Source organism: Lacerta agilis, chromosome Z (assembly GCF_009819535.1).
Source record: "Lacerta agilis isolate rLacAgi1 chromosome Z, rLacAgi1.pri, whole genome shotgun sequence".
Classification (NCBI taxonomy): Eukaryota; Metazoa; Chordata; class Lepidosauria; order Squamata; family Lacertidae; genus Lacerta; species Lacerta agilis.
The window spans coordinates 2,900,564-2,917,194 of NC_046331.1; the positions used below are offsets into that span (position 1 = coordinate 2,900,564).

General features: G+C 47.7%; 1 protein-coding gene across 1 annotated transcript in view; it reads right to left on the reverse strand.

Moving 5' to 3' along the window:
* ENG (endoglin) overlaps window positions 1–16,631 on the reverse strand; it is a 53,582-nt gene that overhangs the window by 31,939 nt on the left and 5,012 nt on the right. Inside the window, exon 2 of the mRNA XM_033137546.1 lies at window positions 3,910–4,073. Within this exon, the coding sequence (XP_032993437.1) occupies window positions 3,910–4,073 (164 nt within the window). The remainder of the gene's footprint in view (window positions 1–3,909; window positions 4,074–16,631) is intronic.

Here is a 16,631-nt window from a genome sequence, read left to right on the forward strand (position 1 = left end):
AGAGGAAAGGTAGAATATAAACGAATGAATGAATGAATGAATGAATGAATGAATATTAAACTGAAACAAAAAGTCCTCATAAAAATGTGAGCACTTTAGTGTGCCTTTCTCCCGATATGCACATTGTTATATAGCCTACAACTCTTCCTGACATACCATTTTTGCAAGCAATTTTCCCTATTAACATCTATTTCCCTAGCAGTCATTGATGTCCTCCACAGATTTGTCAAATCCTCTTTTAAAGCCATCCATTGGAGGCCATCTCTATTTCTTGTGGGAGTGAATCTCCAAATTTCACTATGCACAGTGATAATTTTTCTTTGTTTTCTGTGCTGAATCCTCCAATATTCAGCTTCATTCAAGTTCTAGTACAGTATTCTGAGCGAGGGGGGAAATGTTTCTCTATTCACTTTCTCCACATCATGCACAATATTTTGAGGGAGGAGGGGAAACCCCCTCCTGAGAGGATTTTAACTACCATCAAGACTCAGGCCTCATCCACACCATACATTTAAGGTGCTATGATAGCACTTTAAACAGCCATGGTTCCCAAGAATTCTGAGAGCTGTAATTTAAGGGATTTGAGATGTTTTTAGAGGACAACCCCCCCCCCAAATCCTCATCACACGGTGACTATTTCCAGAGTAAATTAACAACCGATGCCTCTTCACAAGGAGCTTTGGGAACTGCAGCCCTGTGAGGGGAATATAGGGGGTCCTCCTAACAACTCTCAGCACCCTTAATGAACTACAGCTCCCAGAGTTCTTTGGGGGAAGCCAGCACAGTTTACAGCAGGGGTCGGCAAAGTTTTTGTGGCTTGGACCGGTTCACGGTCCCGCGGTGGGCTGGAGTGCGCGCGTGCATGCATGCATGCGCAAACGCTATTTCCGGCGCTCCTTCCGGCGTGGAGATGTGCGCAGCTTCCCATCGGCTGCAGGAGAGCCGACCGAGCAGGCGGTGGGGGTCCCTGAGCGAGCGGCAGGGGTCCATAGGCCGGTTAAACAACCCCCACAGCCGCTTGTGGTTGCCGGCCCCTGGTTTAAAGTGGCACCCCAGTGCTTTAAATGTATGGTGTGTGGCAGGAGCTGATCTCTCCTCCTGGCCTGAGCAATTGTCACCAGTTCTGCTCCTAAATTTGTTGGAGGGGGGGGGAGCTGCTATTTATCAAGGGCAAGAAAGCCAGAACCACCACCAGAGGCGTCTTAAGGGGATCTGCCGCCCTGGCGCGGCTATCCCTCCGGCGCCCCCGCCATGCCGCCTCTCCGCCGCCTCCCTCCCGCGCTTGCCGCCCCTTGGGAGGGGGGTGGGCGAGCGGGGGGTGAGGGGCGTGGCGCTGGAGCGGCGCGGGGCTCTGCGCGCCCTTCCAGCGCTTCCGGGATGGGAGGCGAGGGCGGCCGGCTCGCGCTCCCGCGCAGCTCGCGCTCCGCGCGCAGCTGGACGGCGCGGCGCTGCTGGGCAGCTCGCGCTGCATCGGGCGGGCGGCCGGCTGCGCGCGGGAGCGCGAGCCGGCCGCCCTCGCCTCCCAGAGCCCCAGCTGGAGTGCTGGAAGGTCGCGCAAAGCCCCGCGCCGCTCCAGCGCTCCAGCTGGGGCTCTGGGAGGCGAGGGCGGGCGGCTTACAGCCCGCCCGCCGGCGCGCGAGTGCCCGCCTGCCCGTGGGGGCGGGGGCGGGTTGGGGAGGAGGAGCCCGGTATGCCGGCGGGCTCGCGGGGGCGCCCCTGGGGCGCCCAGCGCCCTGGCGCACCGCGCCACCGGCTTCTATGGATGAGACGGCTCTGACCACCACTGACATAGGCTGCCTGCAACTCTAAGAACTGTAACCTAAAAAACTTGTGCTCAAGCTTGCATTCTACCCTTCCCTCCCATTCTCTTTTTCCTTATTTGCCATGTCTTTTTTTGCAGTTTAATTACAACCAGATTTTGTCAGCTGCTTCAGGATGGGGTATAAATACAGTAAAAAAAAAAGTAAGTCAGTAAATGTTCAGGGAGGCACTTGTCCATCCCTCCCCCCCCACCCCCCAGGTTGCCTTTCAGTTGAAGGTTTTGAAGTCAAAGGGAATCCTGCCTGTTTCTGGATCCGTTCATTCCAGATTTAAAAGGGGAACTGCCAGGGTTGGCATGGGAAATCCGTGACCGCATCTGTTGTGTTTTCCGAAGCAGCTGTGGCCTGTTGGTGTGAAGGGCTCTCTCACACACTCACAATACTTCCCTTTCCTCCTCAGAAGCTGCCTGTCCGGCAATTGCTAAAGGCCTGAGCAGCTGCAAAGAGAAATTTACAAGATTCCGGCTCTCTGAAAAATCTGTAAATTTCATTTTAACTGCCAGCACAGACCATTAACTTGGGAGATGGAGTAGGAGATCAGAAGGAAACCAGGAGGCAGAGGGTGACCTTGGGCAAGTCACTTTTTTTCAACCTACCTCACTGGGTCATTGTGAGGATCAATGGGCAAGTGGGATAACCACACATGCCACCTTGGAAGCAGGGTGTGATATACATGTAAAAAGCAGATAACTATACCCAGTGTAAAGTTTAAGAACCTTGAAATTGCCCATCCACAATGAGCTCTCTCTCTCTTTTTTATAGCAAACAGAGCAGGTCACCCAGTCTTCCCTACCAGAGTAAGATGCATTTATTTATATAAATGATATAAATGCTTTCTAAATGTGCATCCATGCATATATACAGCATAGGCACATTTTATGCAAAACCGCATACTCTTTTGTCCTCTTTTTAATTTTTTGAAGGGACTGGTGCTTAAGTGGCTGTTCTGAGGGAGCCTGTGTATAATAGAGACTAACTAGAGCCATAACTTGATTCCAGAAAAGTTAGCTGATTAACAGTGCAATCCTATACATGTTTACATGAACTATGGTAAATCCCACTGAGCGTATTCCCTCAAACTGGGATAGGGTTTCAGCCAAGTTGTATGAATTTTTAGCTGGTTAGTCAATTAATTACACCAGCAATAAATCTGGAGGTTGGAGGGATAGACAGATAGAATACAGTTGCTTTTATACATTAAATTGTTTAAATTGTTTTGTATACAAAATTGTTGTTAATTGTTTTTTAACATTTATGCTTTTGTTCTTAAAAACTGCTTCAATATACAGTATTTTGTAGGAAGTAATTAATTAAATGGAATGAAACAAAGAAAAACAAATAATTCTGATGCTGTGACCGGTTTCATGCATGGCTTGCCATAGGAAAGTAGCACGCAAACAAACAACGATTTCGATTGTGGTAATCTGTAACTCACAGGGTTGTTGTGACACTAACATTGAAGATGGGAAAGAGAACACCTCCCTCACCTGACCTCACTGCTGTTATCAGTTTTCAAGAGGTTGAGAGATCTGGTTTAGTTAATAAAACTAACAGGGGCTGGGGAAACCCAGCCAGATGGACGGGGTATAAATAATAATAATACTAATCATCATCATCATCATCATCATCATTAATAATAATAATAACAATTCATTTGAAGCTTACTGAGGCAGCTTACATAAAAATTGCCACCGTAGTTCATGCACTGGTTCCTTCAAGACTGGATTTCTGCAATGTGCTCTATGTGAGGATTCCCTCACACTCACTCTGGAAGCTGCAGTTATAGTGCAGAATGTTGCAGCACGGCTGCTGACGGGAGTGAGGCCTTGTCAGCAAGTAACAGCCGTGCTCAGGGGTCTGCACTGATTGCCAATTCGCTACCAGGTCAAGTTCAAAGCGCTAATATTAGTGCATAAAGCCCTTAACAACTTGAGACCTGTTTACCTGCAGAATCGCCTTACCCCACATGTGTTAACTTGACCACTTTAATAAGCAGAATTGGCACTACTACAGGTGCCACATAATTCCACATCTCTAGGAACTCTCCCAAGAAAGAAGGGGGCATTTGTCTGGTGTATGAACTGCTCACCTGTGGGATGCTGTACTTCAGGTTAATAATATGGACTTCCATGTTGGTGTCTCTGGGCCCACGGCCCACGCAACCGCTTGTAACCCTGCTAGTTGTGTAGAGCATTTTGACTCGTTGGTCATTCCTGACTGGTTGAAGGGTGCAGCCTGCATCATCCACTGGGCCTAGGAAGGGAAGAAAAAAGAACCAGGGTCAATTTAATAAAGGGATCAGAAAGAAAACTGATTCAGTTAGCATTTTAATGAGAAATGCCCTATTTCATTTTACTTGAACCATTACATTAATGTAAACTGCTCCCCCTCAAAATTCACTTCTGCAAATTTTGCAATTCTCCAACACTGTACAACATATGTAAAGGTAAAGGGACCCCTGACCGTTAGGTCCAGTTGCGGACGACTCTGGGGTTGCGGCGCTCATCTTGCATTACTGGCCGAGGGAGCCAGCGTACAGCTTCCGGGTCATGTGGCCAGCATGACTAAGCCGCTTCTGGCAAATCAGAGCAGTGCACGAAAACGCCATTTACCTTCCCGCCGGAGCGGTACCTATTTATCTACTCGCACTTTGACATGCTTTCGAACTGCTAGGTTGGCAGCGGCAGGGACTGAACAACGGGAGCTCACCCCGTTGCGGGGATTCGAACCGCCGACCTTCTGATCAGCAAGCCCTAGGCTCTGTGGTTTAGACCACAGCACCACCTGCGTATACATAGTTCTAGTTTCATCTCACAACAACCCTTCCCTCATTCCTGGGGGAAGCAAGGAATGTGGGGAAAACAGCAACATCTGCCTTTCTATCTGTTGTTGTTGTTGTTGTTCGTGTCTGACTCTTCGTGACCCCATGGACCAGAGCACGCCAGGCACGCCTATCCTTCACTGCCTCTCGCAGTTTGGCCAAACTCATGTTAGTATCTGTTATTTCTATCCAAATAATAGCAGCGAGAACTTCAACTCAGGATCTCTCTGCTTGTCTCATAGAACACTGATTTGCAGCAGACTGTATCTTTCTGCTTAAGTTTCTTTTTTTTAAATAAAAAAATAGAAACTTCCCCTCAATTGTCACATGAGCTGAATGAAACGAGGAGCTAGCATGGAGACTTCCTGTCTCAACCCACCCCCCTGCTTGTAATCACATGATGCCCCAGACAAACCATTGAAACAAGGGAGGAAGTCAACTTTCTCAAGGGAGGGGGGGAGGGGGGCCCCATTCCACTAATTCTCAGACTGGGAAGGAATGGGGGACGACTGTGGTGGGCTGAGAGGAGGAAATTGGAAAGCTCCTAAATTGCTTATTTCAGTAACTCCTCAGGATACAGTTCTGTGGGGGTTTATCAAGATGATGGCGACAGAAGGTCATTGGGCAAATAAACAGCACCAACACCCCCTGGCTTCTGTTCAGTAGCCAAATGTGCTGCTGGAAAAAGAACCTTTATATTTCAATGCTTAACCAGCAACTTGAATAGCCAGATGACACAGCTCAGTCGGTAGAGCGTCAGACTCTTAATCTCAGGGTCCTGGGTTCCAGTCTCACATTGGACAAAAGATTCCTGAATTGCAGGGGGTTTGACTCTTATGGCCCCTTCCATCTCTACCATTCTATGATTCTCTGCAGGGTTGCCATATTTCATTTTTTAGAAAAATATATAAATTCTTTATTATTTAAAAAATACAAAAACATATACAACACATACATTATACTACTTATAACAGAAATTAATACATGCGAAACTAATAAATTAAATAAATGAAAACATTTCAATTTACTTAATAACAACTTCCAATTATTCTCACTGTATTTTATATTATTATATTAATATAGTGTACAGTTATATATTTACGTTTGCTCAATTGCTCAATCTTCTTATCTCATCTTATTTGTGTGACGGTTCAGTCTATCTCTGCCATTGGGGTTGCCATATTTCAATTGACTTGGACAATTTCCCCAGACGTCAATTCCACCTTTGAAATCCGGGTTATGTCTGGGAAAATCCAGACATATGGCAACCCTAAGAGGATTTCGACAAATTCATGGAGGAGAGGGCTATTGATGGCTACTAGCCACGTATGCCCCCCCCAAATGCTCCCCCCATAGGCATTGGTTGGCCATTGTGAGAACAGGATGCTGGACTAGATGGGTTATTGGCCCAATTCAACTGGCTCTTCTTATGTTCCCACAGAGAACAGTGTGGTGTAGTTGTTAGGATGTCGGACTAGGAACTGGGAGACCAGGGTTTCAATCCTCACTCAGCCATGAAGCTCACCGGGTGACCTAGGGCCAGTCACCAAACTGTCAGCCTAAGCTGTGATTGTGAGGACGAAATGAAGAAGAGGAGGGCCATGTGCTCTACCTTGAGCTCCTTAGAGGTAAGGTGGGATGTTGGCATTCCTCTGTCTCAAGGAACAATGGAGTGCACCTCCAGGGGTGAAGTCAAACCACTGCGTTAGCAGCACCAAAGTGACCTCTCCGGGGCACAAGATGGGTAGCGTGTAGGGAGGTCCTGGGCATGCATAAATAATAAGGCTCCCGGTGTGGTCCTCTGAAATCTGCATCAAGATGCCACCTCTGCCTCTTCTTTCAAATCCTTTCCTCAAACCCACTTTCTGCAGAAGAGCCTGGCTGTTTGATCAGACCAAAGGCATCTCTAGTTCAGCATCCTCTTCTCACAGTGATCTATGAGATCCCTCTGGGAAGCCTGCCAGCGGGGCACCAGCGCAATGGCACTCTCACATTTGTGATGCCCATTTGCTGGGACTCAGAGGCACATCACCTCTGATACTGGTGGTAACACAGCCATCATGACTAGCAGCCCCTGATAGCCTTAACACCCACAAATGTGTCTTAATTCCCAAGTTGATTTGGCACAACCCTTCAGAACTCATCTCCTGCTAACAGGGGATGAAAACAGTGGTCCTCCAGATGTTTGTTGGACTCCCATAATCATTGGTCATGCTAGTAAGGGCTGATGGGAGTTGGAGTCCAGCAAAATCTGGACAGCCACAGGATCCCCATCCCTGGTCTATGCTGACAGGTTGTGGCTCTCCACGCTTTCAGACCAGAGTCTCTGCTATCTCTACCTGAAGATGCGAGGGACTGAACCTTCTGCATGCAAAGCAGATTCTCTACCACTGGGCTACAGCCTTTCCCCTGAATAAATACCATGCTTTAATAAATTTATGCTGGCAGGGGCTGATGAGCCCCAACAACATCTGAAGGGCCACAGGTTACCCACACCACCCATACAAATCTTAATTACAAGTAGCTGATCACATTGGAAGGGCATGAAGACTCTCTCGATTATAAGCTTGGAGTCTGGCAATTAGCAGAATGGCATGTTAATCCAAGAATGCAGGTGGGCTAGAGGAGAAGCATGAAGAGAGAGGTTTTCAAGAGAGGTTTGGTTGTGCAAATAATCTCTCTCTCTCTCTCTCTCTTTTATTCTAACCTCCATCCCACCCCCTTGCATTCAGTTCTGGATTGTCCCACCCTTAAAACAGGGGTGGGTGGGTGCCACCTTACTATTCCTCAGTGCAGTGTTTCACCACTCGGAAAGTAAAATAGTTTTCCAAAGGACTCTATCACACAGGTCCCAAGCGCTTCCAGTTAAGACTACTCCAGGGGCTGGGAACCTTTTTCCTCAACCTGAGGGCCACATTCCAGTCTGGGAAACCTTCTGAGGGCCATGTGCCAGGGTTGGGTGGGGCAAGAGGCAGAAGGAGGTAGAGGAACGAATGCTTATTTTACCTTCGTCACAAAAGTTCCTGCAGGACACTCACACACCCCTCTCTGTCCTCCATCCACGCAAGCAAGCAAGCAAGCAAGCGGCATTAGCAGATTCCGAGGGCAAAATTGCAAGCTGGCAAAAATGCTCAGGCATGAAAGTATGCAGTTTTGTGCTTTTATATTCTGAACTGCCCTGGTATAGAAATGTAATGAAGAATAGCAGTTGTTGTTGTTGTTGTTGTTGTTGTTGTTGTTGTTGTTGTTGTTATTAACAGTCTCCAATTCTGGACTACTGTGGCCTTCCCTAATATGGGGACGGATCTGCCTCTGGGAATCTTAGCTGGTGCAGTGGAGGGTCATCTAGCCCCGCCATAGGAGCCAACTCCCATGGGGCTGAGTTCACTTCAGGGGCCCCAATAAAATATTTGAGGTGTCTCCAACGTTGATGGGCATTGCCATTCAAATGGTAAGCTGCATCTTGTGATCGATTATGCATATTTTATTCAAGTAGGCCGTGCACCCATGAGCCCATCTCTGAGCTCAGTGCAGCCCCTGCAACGCACGATTCTACAGCACCCTCCCTGGCAGCTGGCTGCCCAGCCTCTGCGAAGACATTTCACCGATGGTGCCTATTTAACAAGGCATAAATGAACAATGCAGTAAACAGATCTTTTCCATGCTGCGCGGTTTAGATGCAGGCGCGCCACTCACAATTCAATGTGTCAAATCACAAGGGTGTCAAATCCCAGTTTCCTGACCCCGCTTGATGGAGATGCATAATGTATACAAAATGCAGTGGGTGGGGTGGGGAGCAAATGGCAACAGATGACACCTGACTCCTGAGAAGACAAATGCACTCAGCGGGATGAAGAAGCCAAGCGAGCACAGGACAGATTCCTCCGAGTCCCTTACTCTAAGGTCACGGCCCAGGCTGCTTCCATGACGCTGTGTCCTCTACCCCACCTATTGTCCCATATTTCCTCAGTGTACCAACCTAGGCCAACCCCACTGCCGGCAGCATCCAGAGGAAGACAAACAGTCGCTTATCTGGGCTCCACAGGCTGTGTCACCCTTCCCTTTTCTGGGTCCTGCACTGCACAGCCTGTCTAGGAAAATGCTGCCGGGACGAGGAGGCCGCGAAGCCTCAAGGCTAAGCAGCGCTCCACGCAGACAAAAGCTTTATCTGTTTATGTTAATTCAGGGCCCGAGATCTCTGTTGGACCCACACACACAAAAGCAAAGAGATTAGATCGGTTTGGCGACAGCAAACAGGAGAGCGGCACCAACCACTCACGTCTGAAGATTAACCAAAGCGCTCTGCCTTTGGTGTAAAAAAAGTTCCCACACAGGAGATGTGGCCTATTCGTGCCAGTTTGGGAGGTACTAACGCCCTGCATGGCTCAACAAAACAGGCGAGCCGCTTGGGCCTTCGTCAGAGAATGCTTTCTGGCAGTGGGTTCATAGAATCATAGAATTGTAGAGTTGGGAAGTACCCCAATGGTCATCCAGTCCAACCCCCTGCAATGCAGGAATCTCAGCTAAAGCATCCCTGACAGCCGGCCATCCAACCTCTGCTTAAAAACCTCCAAGGAAGGAGAGCCCACAACCCCCTGAGGGAGACCATTCCACTGTGGAACAGCTCTTATTGTCAGAAAGTTTTTTCCCCCCTGATGTTTAGTCGGAATCTCCTTTCTTATAACTTGAAGCCATTGGATCAAGTCCTAGCCTCTAGAGCAGGGGTTGTCAACCTGGTCCCTACCACCCACTAGTCAGTGTTTCAGGATTCTAGGTGGGCGGTAGAGGGTTCTATGGCATAAGCTGAATCCTCCTTCCATCGAGCACTGGTGGGCGGTAAGGGGAATTCTACCATCAAGAAAGATGCATTAGTGGGCGGTAGGTATAAAAAGGTTGACTACCCCTGCTCTAGATCAAGATAAAGTAGAAAGGTTGCAAGGACTCAGGCCAGGACGGCAATAAACATTGGTTTTCTCTATTTTTGTTGTTGAAAGCATAAAACAAATTCCAGTTACAACTATTGTTAACTCCAGGACAAGGCCCTGTTTCGTTTATTCTTAATCAGCTATCGTTTCTTCGTTTTATGGTCAAAGTGTGTTGAGTGTGTCTTGTCCTGGAGTTAACAATCGTTGTAACTGGAATTTGTTTTATACTTTCAACAACAAAAATAGAGAAAACCAATGTTTATTGCGTCCTGGCCTGAGTCCTTGCAACCTTTCTACTTTATTTCCTAGATCAAGATAAAACAAGCTTGCTCCATCTTCCATGTGACCTTGAGATATTTGAAGATGAAAGATCTCTTCTCAGTCTCCTCTTTTACAGGTTAAACATACCCAGATCCTTCAAGCACTCCTCATATGGCTTGGTTTCCAGACCCTTGATCATCTTCGTTGCCCTCCTCTGCACACGTCCCAGCTTGTCAACACCGTTCTTAAATTGTGGTGACCAGAATTGGACACAGTATTCAAGGTGTGGTATGACCAAGGTAGAATAGAGTAGTACTATTACTTCCCTTGATCTGGACACTATACTTCTGTTGATACATAGCGTTAGTTTTTTTTTGTTTTTTTTTTTTTTTTTTTGCTGCTGCTGCATCACACTGTTGATTCATATTACGTTTGTGGTCCACCAAGACCCCAGATCCTTTCCCCAGGTACTTCCTGCATTCCCATATACACACTACAATGTACAATATTATGTATCTATAAAGCACATTCTTGTAAATGAGCCCCAAGTTAGTATAAACTTTTGGAACTAGTCTTGGGTTTTCTGAGTGCGGTTTCTGACGCATTGTTATTAAATGGTTAAATAAACACCTCCCAATTACATGCACTTAAAAGCTCTGTCAAGTGCAAACTCATTTGCTGTTGACCAAGTTTGGTTTACTGTCCTAATGGTAAGGTAGTTCAGATCTAAGATCATAGAATCATAGAGTTGGAAGAGACCACAAGGGCCATCCAGTCCAACCCCCTGCCAAGCAGGAAACACCATCAAAGCATTCCTGACAGATGGCTGTCAAGCCTCCGCTTAAAGACCTCCAAAGAAGGAGACTCCACCACACTCCTTGGCAGCAAATTCCACTGTCAAGCAGCTCTCACTGTCAGGAAGTTCTTCCTAATGTTTAGGTGGAATCTTCTTTCTTGTAGTTTGAATCCATTGCCCCGTGTCCGCTTTCCTGGAGCAGCAGAAAACAACCTTTCACCCTCCTCTGTATGACATCCTTTTATATATTTGAACATGGCTATCATATCACCCCTTAACCTTCTCTTCTCCAGGCTAAACATACCCAGCTCCCTAAGCCGTTCCTCATAAGGCATTGTTTCCAGGCCTTTGACCATTTTGGTTGCCCTCTTCTGGACACGTTCCAGCTTGTCAGTATCCTTCTTGAACTGTGGTGCCCAGAACTGGACACAGTACTCCAGGTGAGGTCTGACTAGAGCGGAATACAGTGGTACTATTACTTCCCTTGATCTAGATGCTATACTCCTATTGATGCAGCCAAGAATTGCATCTTGCAAGAGTAAGGTTACCAGACGTCCCCGTTTCCCGGAGACAGTCCCCAGATTTACGAATCAGTCCCCATAGAAAATCCATTGAAGTTGAAAAGTGTCCCTGGATTCATTGAAAAAAATCTGGTAACCTTACATAAGAGGACTCTGCAACACAAGATCTGAGCATAAACAACTTCAGCATTCTTAAGATTTAGTGTCAGGAGTATAACGTATTCCTGGACACCACAGAGTTAGACGCAGACTTTACTGGAAGCTTCTGGCTGTTGTGTAATTGACTGGACAGCACAACGCAGGAACTCAGCAACTCACTGGATAACTATATACAGTATTTATTGAAACAAGCAGTATCCATAAGTTACTATGTACAGACTTTACAAAATAAAAGAAGCAAAACATAAAATCTTTTCCTCTCTGTCTCTCTCTCTCTATACTGACCACTTTCTCCACACTAACACAACCAACACTAACCACACTAACCACAAAGCTCTTACACAGAGCTCAGTCTTTAGGAACTCATTGACCAATCACAGGTCGTTGCTAAGGGTCTGAGAGAGAGCAGATCTGGGCTTTCTGCCAACTACTAATTGCTTGGAGATAGACAGCTGCATTTCTGCACGTAGGCAACTCTGAAATCTCTAACAAGCATTGTGCTTAGCGAAAGCTAAAGGAGCCATATTTCTGTCCAGGGTTTTGAGCTGATGGGAGTTGTACTCCAAAACTTCTGGAAGACACCAGGTTGGGGATGGCGACATTAAAGAGTTTGATGTGAAGCAGGACCTCAGCGCAAGAGCACTCTCTGTGTGATTCTGAGCATCTGGCACTCAGAAAGAGGGCAGAGAGGGAAATGTGAGTGTGTTTAGGAACCAGTCAACTTCACAAAGGTAAAGTTCATGTTAGTTGCTTCACACACTTTTATTTGTTTAAATTGTTTGTAAAGGTAAAGGTAAAGGGACCCCTGACCGTTAGGTCCAGTCGCGAACGACTCTGGGGTTGCGGTGCTCATCTTGCGTTACTGGCCGAGGGAGCCGGCGTACATCTTCTGCTTCTGGCGAACCAGAGCAGCGCACGGAAACACCGTTTACCTTCCCGCCGGAGCGGTACCTATTTATCTACTTGCACTTTGATGTGCTTTCAAACTGCTAGGTTGGCAAGAGCTGGGACCAAACAAAGGGAGCTCACCCCGTCGCAGGGATTCGAACCACCGACCTTATGATTGGCAAGCCCTGGGCTCAGTGGTTTAACCCAAAGCGCCACCCGCATTCCTTTGTTTGTTTTTGTACTATGTGTTAAATGTAAGCCCCTGCCAATCACGGACATGTGGCCCCTGGCTGAAAAACGAGATTCCCTCACCCCTGCTCTAGCACTTGATGCAAACAACATCTAGTTGGGGAGTTTCATTCCCACTCTCCTTTTTAATGGTTTGGGATTCAGTTCCCACCCGCCCCTTGCCATTTTCTGTGGTTGCTTAACTCAGTTCTGTGGATGTGTGTGTGTGTTGGGGGGTTGTATTATTTATAGGGAATAGGAATGGATGGAACAAGCTGTGCCTCTCACTTTTCACAATCCAGATCCCTTCCCAGTTTATCTTTGCTCTTGCACTACTTGGCTGATTTTTCACTGCCTCAACTTTCTAAACCCTTCCCACATCAAAAAGGAATCACTGTGGTTTCCCCTTTGCTCCACTTCCTCTATTCTTCCCCCTCCTCCTTCAGAAAGTGAAGAAAAATCTGCAACTTTGCAATTTCTCTTCTCTCTCTCTTTTTCACCCTGGGGTGCTTTCCTAGCCGCAAAACTTTAAACTGTTTCCTGTGAGCAGAACCTCTTCTTCCCTTCCATGCAGGAAGGATGGATGGTGGCTAACAGACTGAGGTTGAATCCTGACAAGACAGAAGTACTGTTTTTGGGGGACAGGAGGCGGGCGGGTGTGGAGGACTCCCTGGTCCTGAATGGGGTAACTGTGCCCCCGAAGGACCAGGTGCGCAGCCTGGGAGTCATTCTGGACTCACAGCTGTCCATGGAGGCGCAGGTTAATTCTGTGTCCAGGGCAGCTGTCTACCAGCTCCATCTGGTACGCAGGCTGAGACCCTACCTGCCCGCGGTCTGTCTCGCCAGAGTGGTGCATGCTCTAGTTATCTCTCGCTTGGATTACTGCAATGCGCTCTATGTGGGGCTACCTTTGAAGGTGACCCGGAAACTACAACTAATCCAGAATGCAGCAGCTAGACTGGTGACTGGGAGTGGCTGCTGAGACCACATAACACCGGTCTTGAAATACCTACATTGGCTCCCACTACGTTTCCGAGCACAATTCAAAGTGTTGGTGCTGACCTTTAAAGCCCTAAACGGCCTCGGTCCAGTATAACTGAAAGAGCGTCTCCACCCCCATCATTCTGCCCAGACACTGAGGTCCAGTGCCAAGGGCCTTCTTGCGGTTCCCTCACTACAAGAAGCCAAGTTACAGGGAACCAGGCAGAGGGCCTTCTCGGTAGTGGCACCCGCCCTGTGGAACACCCTCCCACCAGATGTCAAAGAGAAAACCAACTACCAGACTTTTAGGAGACATCTGAAAGCAGCCCTGTTTAGGGAAGCTTTTAATGTTTAATAGATTATTGTATTTTAACATTCTGTTGGAAGCCGCCCAGAGTGGTATGTATGTATGTATGTATGTATAAATAAATAAATAAATATGCACCGTGTGTGCTGGTGAAACCACAGCTTGGTTTCCAAAGAGTGAAAGGTCAGACGGTTGAGGGTAGGCACCCTTCTCTATCCTCCACTCATGCAAGCAGGAGACAGTATCAGAATTTAAGGACACATTCCACAAAAATACTTGGGTGTGTTGGTAAGAGGTGTGGGCTGGAGAAAAGGGTGGGGCTAGGGATGCAGGTGGCGCTGTGGGTTAAACCACAGAGCCTAGGGCTTGCTGATCAGAAGGTCGGCAGTTCGAATCCCCACGATGGGGTGAACTCCCGTTGCTCAGTCCCTGCTCCTGCCAACCTAGCAGTTCGAAAGCACGTCAACATGCAAGTACCTTCCGGCGGGAAGGTAAACGCTGTTTCCGTGCACTGCTCTGGTTCGCCAGAAGCACCTTAGTTCTGCTGGCCACATGACCCAGAAGCTGTACGCCGGCTCTCTCGGCCAGTAATGCGAGATGACGCCGCAATCCCAGAGTTGGACACGACTGGACTTAATGGTCAGGGGTCCCTTTACCTTTACCTTTAGGGAAGAGGCATGGCCTGGAAATCGTCTTGAGAGCCATAGAGAGAGATCTGGAGGGTTGCATTCAGCTCCCAAGTTTCTTTACTCCTACTATATAACAAGGACAGTTCCCATTTCCTGTCCCTGGTTAATCACTCTCCCATACACTTGTGTTTTGGAGCCTTCTTTAAAAGTTGCCAATGTCAATCCCTAATCATTTTTCAGTGTTCAGCTCCTCCACCTTTTTAATAGGGGGGGGGTAGCAATGCATGTTGCCCCTACTGCACTCATGCATCAATGTTCATGCACGAACTTGCCAAGACCCTTGTGTACCATCCAGTCTGCCATGTCACACACTGCAGTGGCTATGCCATGTTTTGAATAGTTGTTTTGCAGGGTGATCATATTTTCATACTGCCTCTTTCCGTTGCCAGTGCTGAGCATTTCTTTCACCTCTGAGACACACACACACACACACATCTGGGAATCAGGAAATTCTGGGCAGATGGGATGACATAATAGGAGGCCTGCATCTCATTTTAGGAGTTAAGCACTATGTTCCTCACTCCCCAACTCATCCCAGAGTCTCCATCGTTCTAACCTCTGCAATGACTTCTCTTTCTATCTGCTCCATTTGTGTTTGGACAACCAATAAAACATAATTTAAAAGTAAAAAACAAAGAGTTTGCGCTCACAGGGAAACTGGGGGCACGGCTTCTATTTGTGAGGAAGTGCTTTGAGGCCCTTCTAGGTTTTGCACTCCTGTGGGATTTTTACAACATTACATACATGCCTTGGCAGCTTTCCTAAAAAACTTTTTTAGAAAGAAAGAAAGAAAGAAAGAAAGAGAGAAAGAAAGAAAGAAAGAAATGCACTGTGTGGAAGTGAATCTTTAAAATGGGTTCACTGAAGGAAGTGACAGCATGCCTGAAAGCTGCCTTAATGGGCTGCAAGTGAATTGAACGAATTAAGTTCTTAACCCGAGGTACTACTTCCGGGTTAGCGGACTCTGTAACCCGAAGTGTTTGTAACCCGAGGTGTTTGTAACCCGAGGTACCACTGTATTTTTTTGTATGTTGTTTTAATATACATTTTCCCTAATTTGTTGGAGAACTGTATCACAAAATATGGATTAGTGTTTATTTTTTGCAGGATGTCTGCGCTTTGGTCTTCATATTGCTTTGGGAAGTGTGGATTTGCTAGACTTGGCTTTAAAAGTGAACTGGATTGACCTCCCAGAGGTGTAGCATGATGGGGGCTGTGGGAGCTGTCACCCCAGGTACAGTTTTTTGGGGGGATGCAGGGTGTCATGAGCTGTCTTGTCCTTCCCAGATGCCCTCCAGGTGGAGGATGCCTGAGATGGACACAACAGCTCACAGCACCCTGCGAGTGCCACTCAAAGTGACTCTGGGCCCACAGGGCACCGTGACTATGCCCCTCAAAGCAGCACGCCCTACCCCCACGGTGTGCCCCGTGTGCCCTGGCACACACACACTCGCCCTGGGCACTGGCGGGGAACACTCTGACACTGCCTTCTCCCCCATCCCTACTTGAGATTGAGTAGGGGTGCCCAAACCTTTTTCAAAGAGGGCCAGAATTGAGGAAGTGAACATGCATGAGGGCCGATCAAAGTTGCAGAGCTTTTTTTAGGATTTTACCCCAGGACATATACTGCCACGGAGGCTGAATTCAATCGGCCAGAGGCCCGGATTAGGCCCCCCAAACGGACTTTGGGTGTGCCTGGAGTACGGGGAAATTGACAGCTCCAGCTGTCCCTTGGAAGGCAGGGAGTGAGGGCTGGCTGGGGGCAGACTGAAGTTGGCAAGGCAGCAACTCATGTGCCCAAAGGGTTCAGCCTCCATGAGATGGTTTTTAACTTTAGTTGATGGGAACATGCAAAGTGGTTTTATATTAAGCCAGACTCTTCCTTGCTCAGTATTACAAAAGAATTTCAGAAAGAGACTGGAAAGAGAAGTTGCTGAATTGCAACTTATTACCAAACTTAAGGGATGCGGGTGGCGCTGTGGTCTAAATCACAGAGCCTAGGGTTTGCCAATCAGAAGGTCGGCGGTTCGGATCCCCGCAATGACGGGGTGAGCTCCCGTTGCTCGGTCCCTGCTCCTGACAACCTAGCTGTTCGAAAGCACATCAAAGTGTAAGTAGATAAATAGGTACCGCTCTGGCGGGAAGGTAAATGGTGTTTCCGTGTGCTGCTCTGGTTTGCCAGAAGCGGCTTAGTCATGCTGGCCACGTGACCTGGAAGCTGTACGCCGGCTCCCT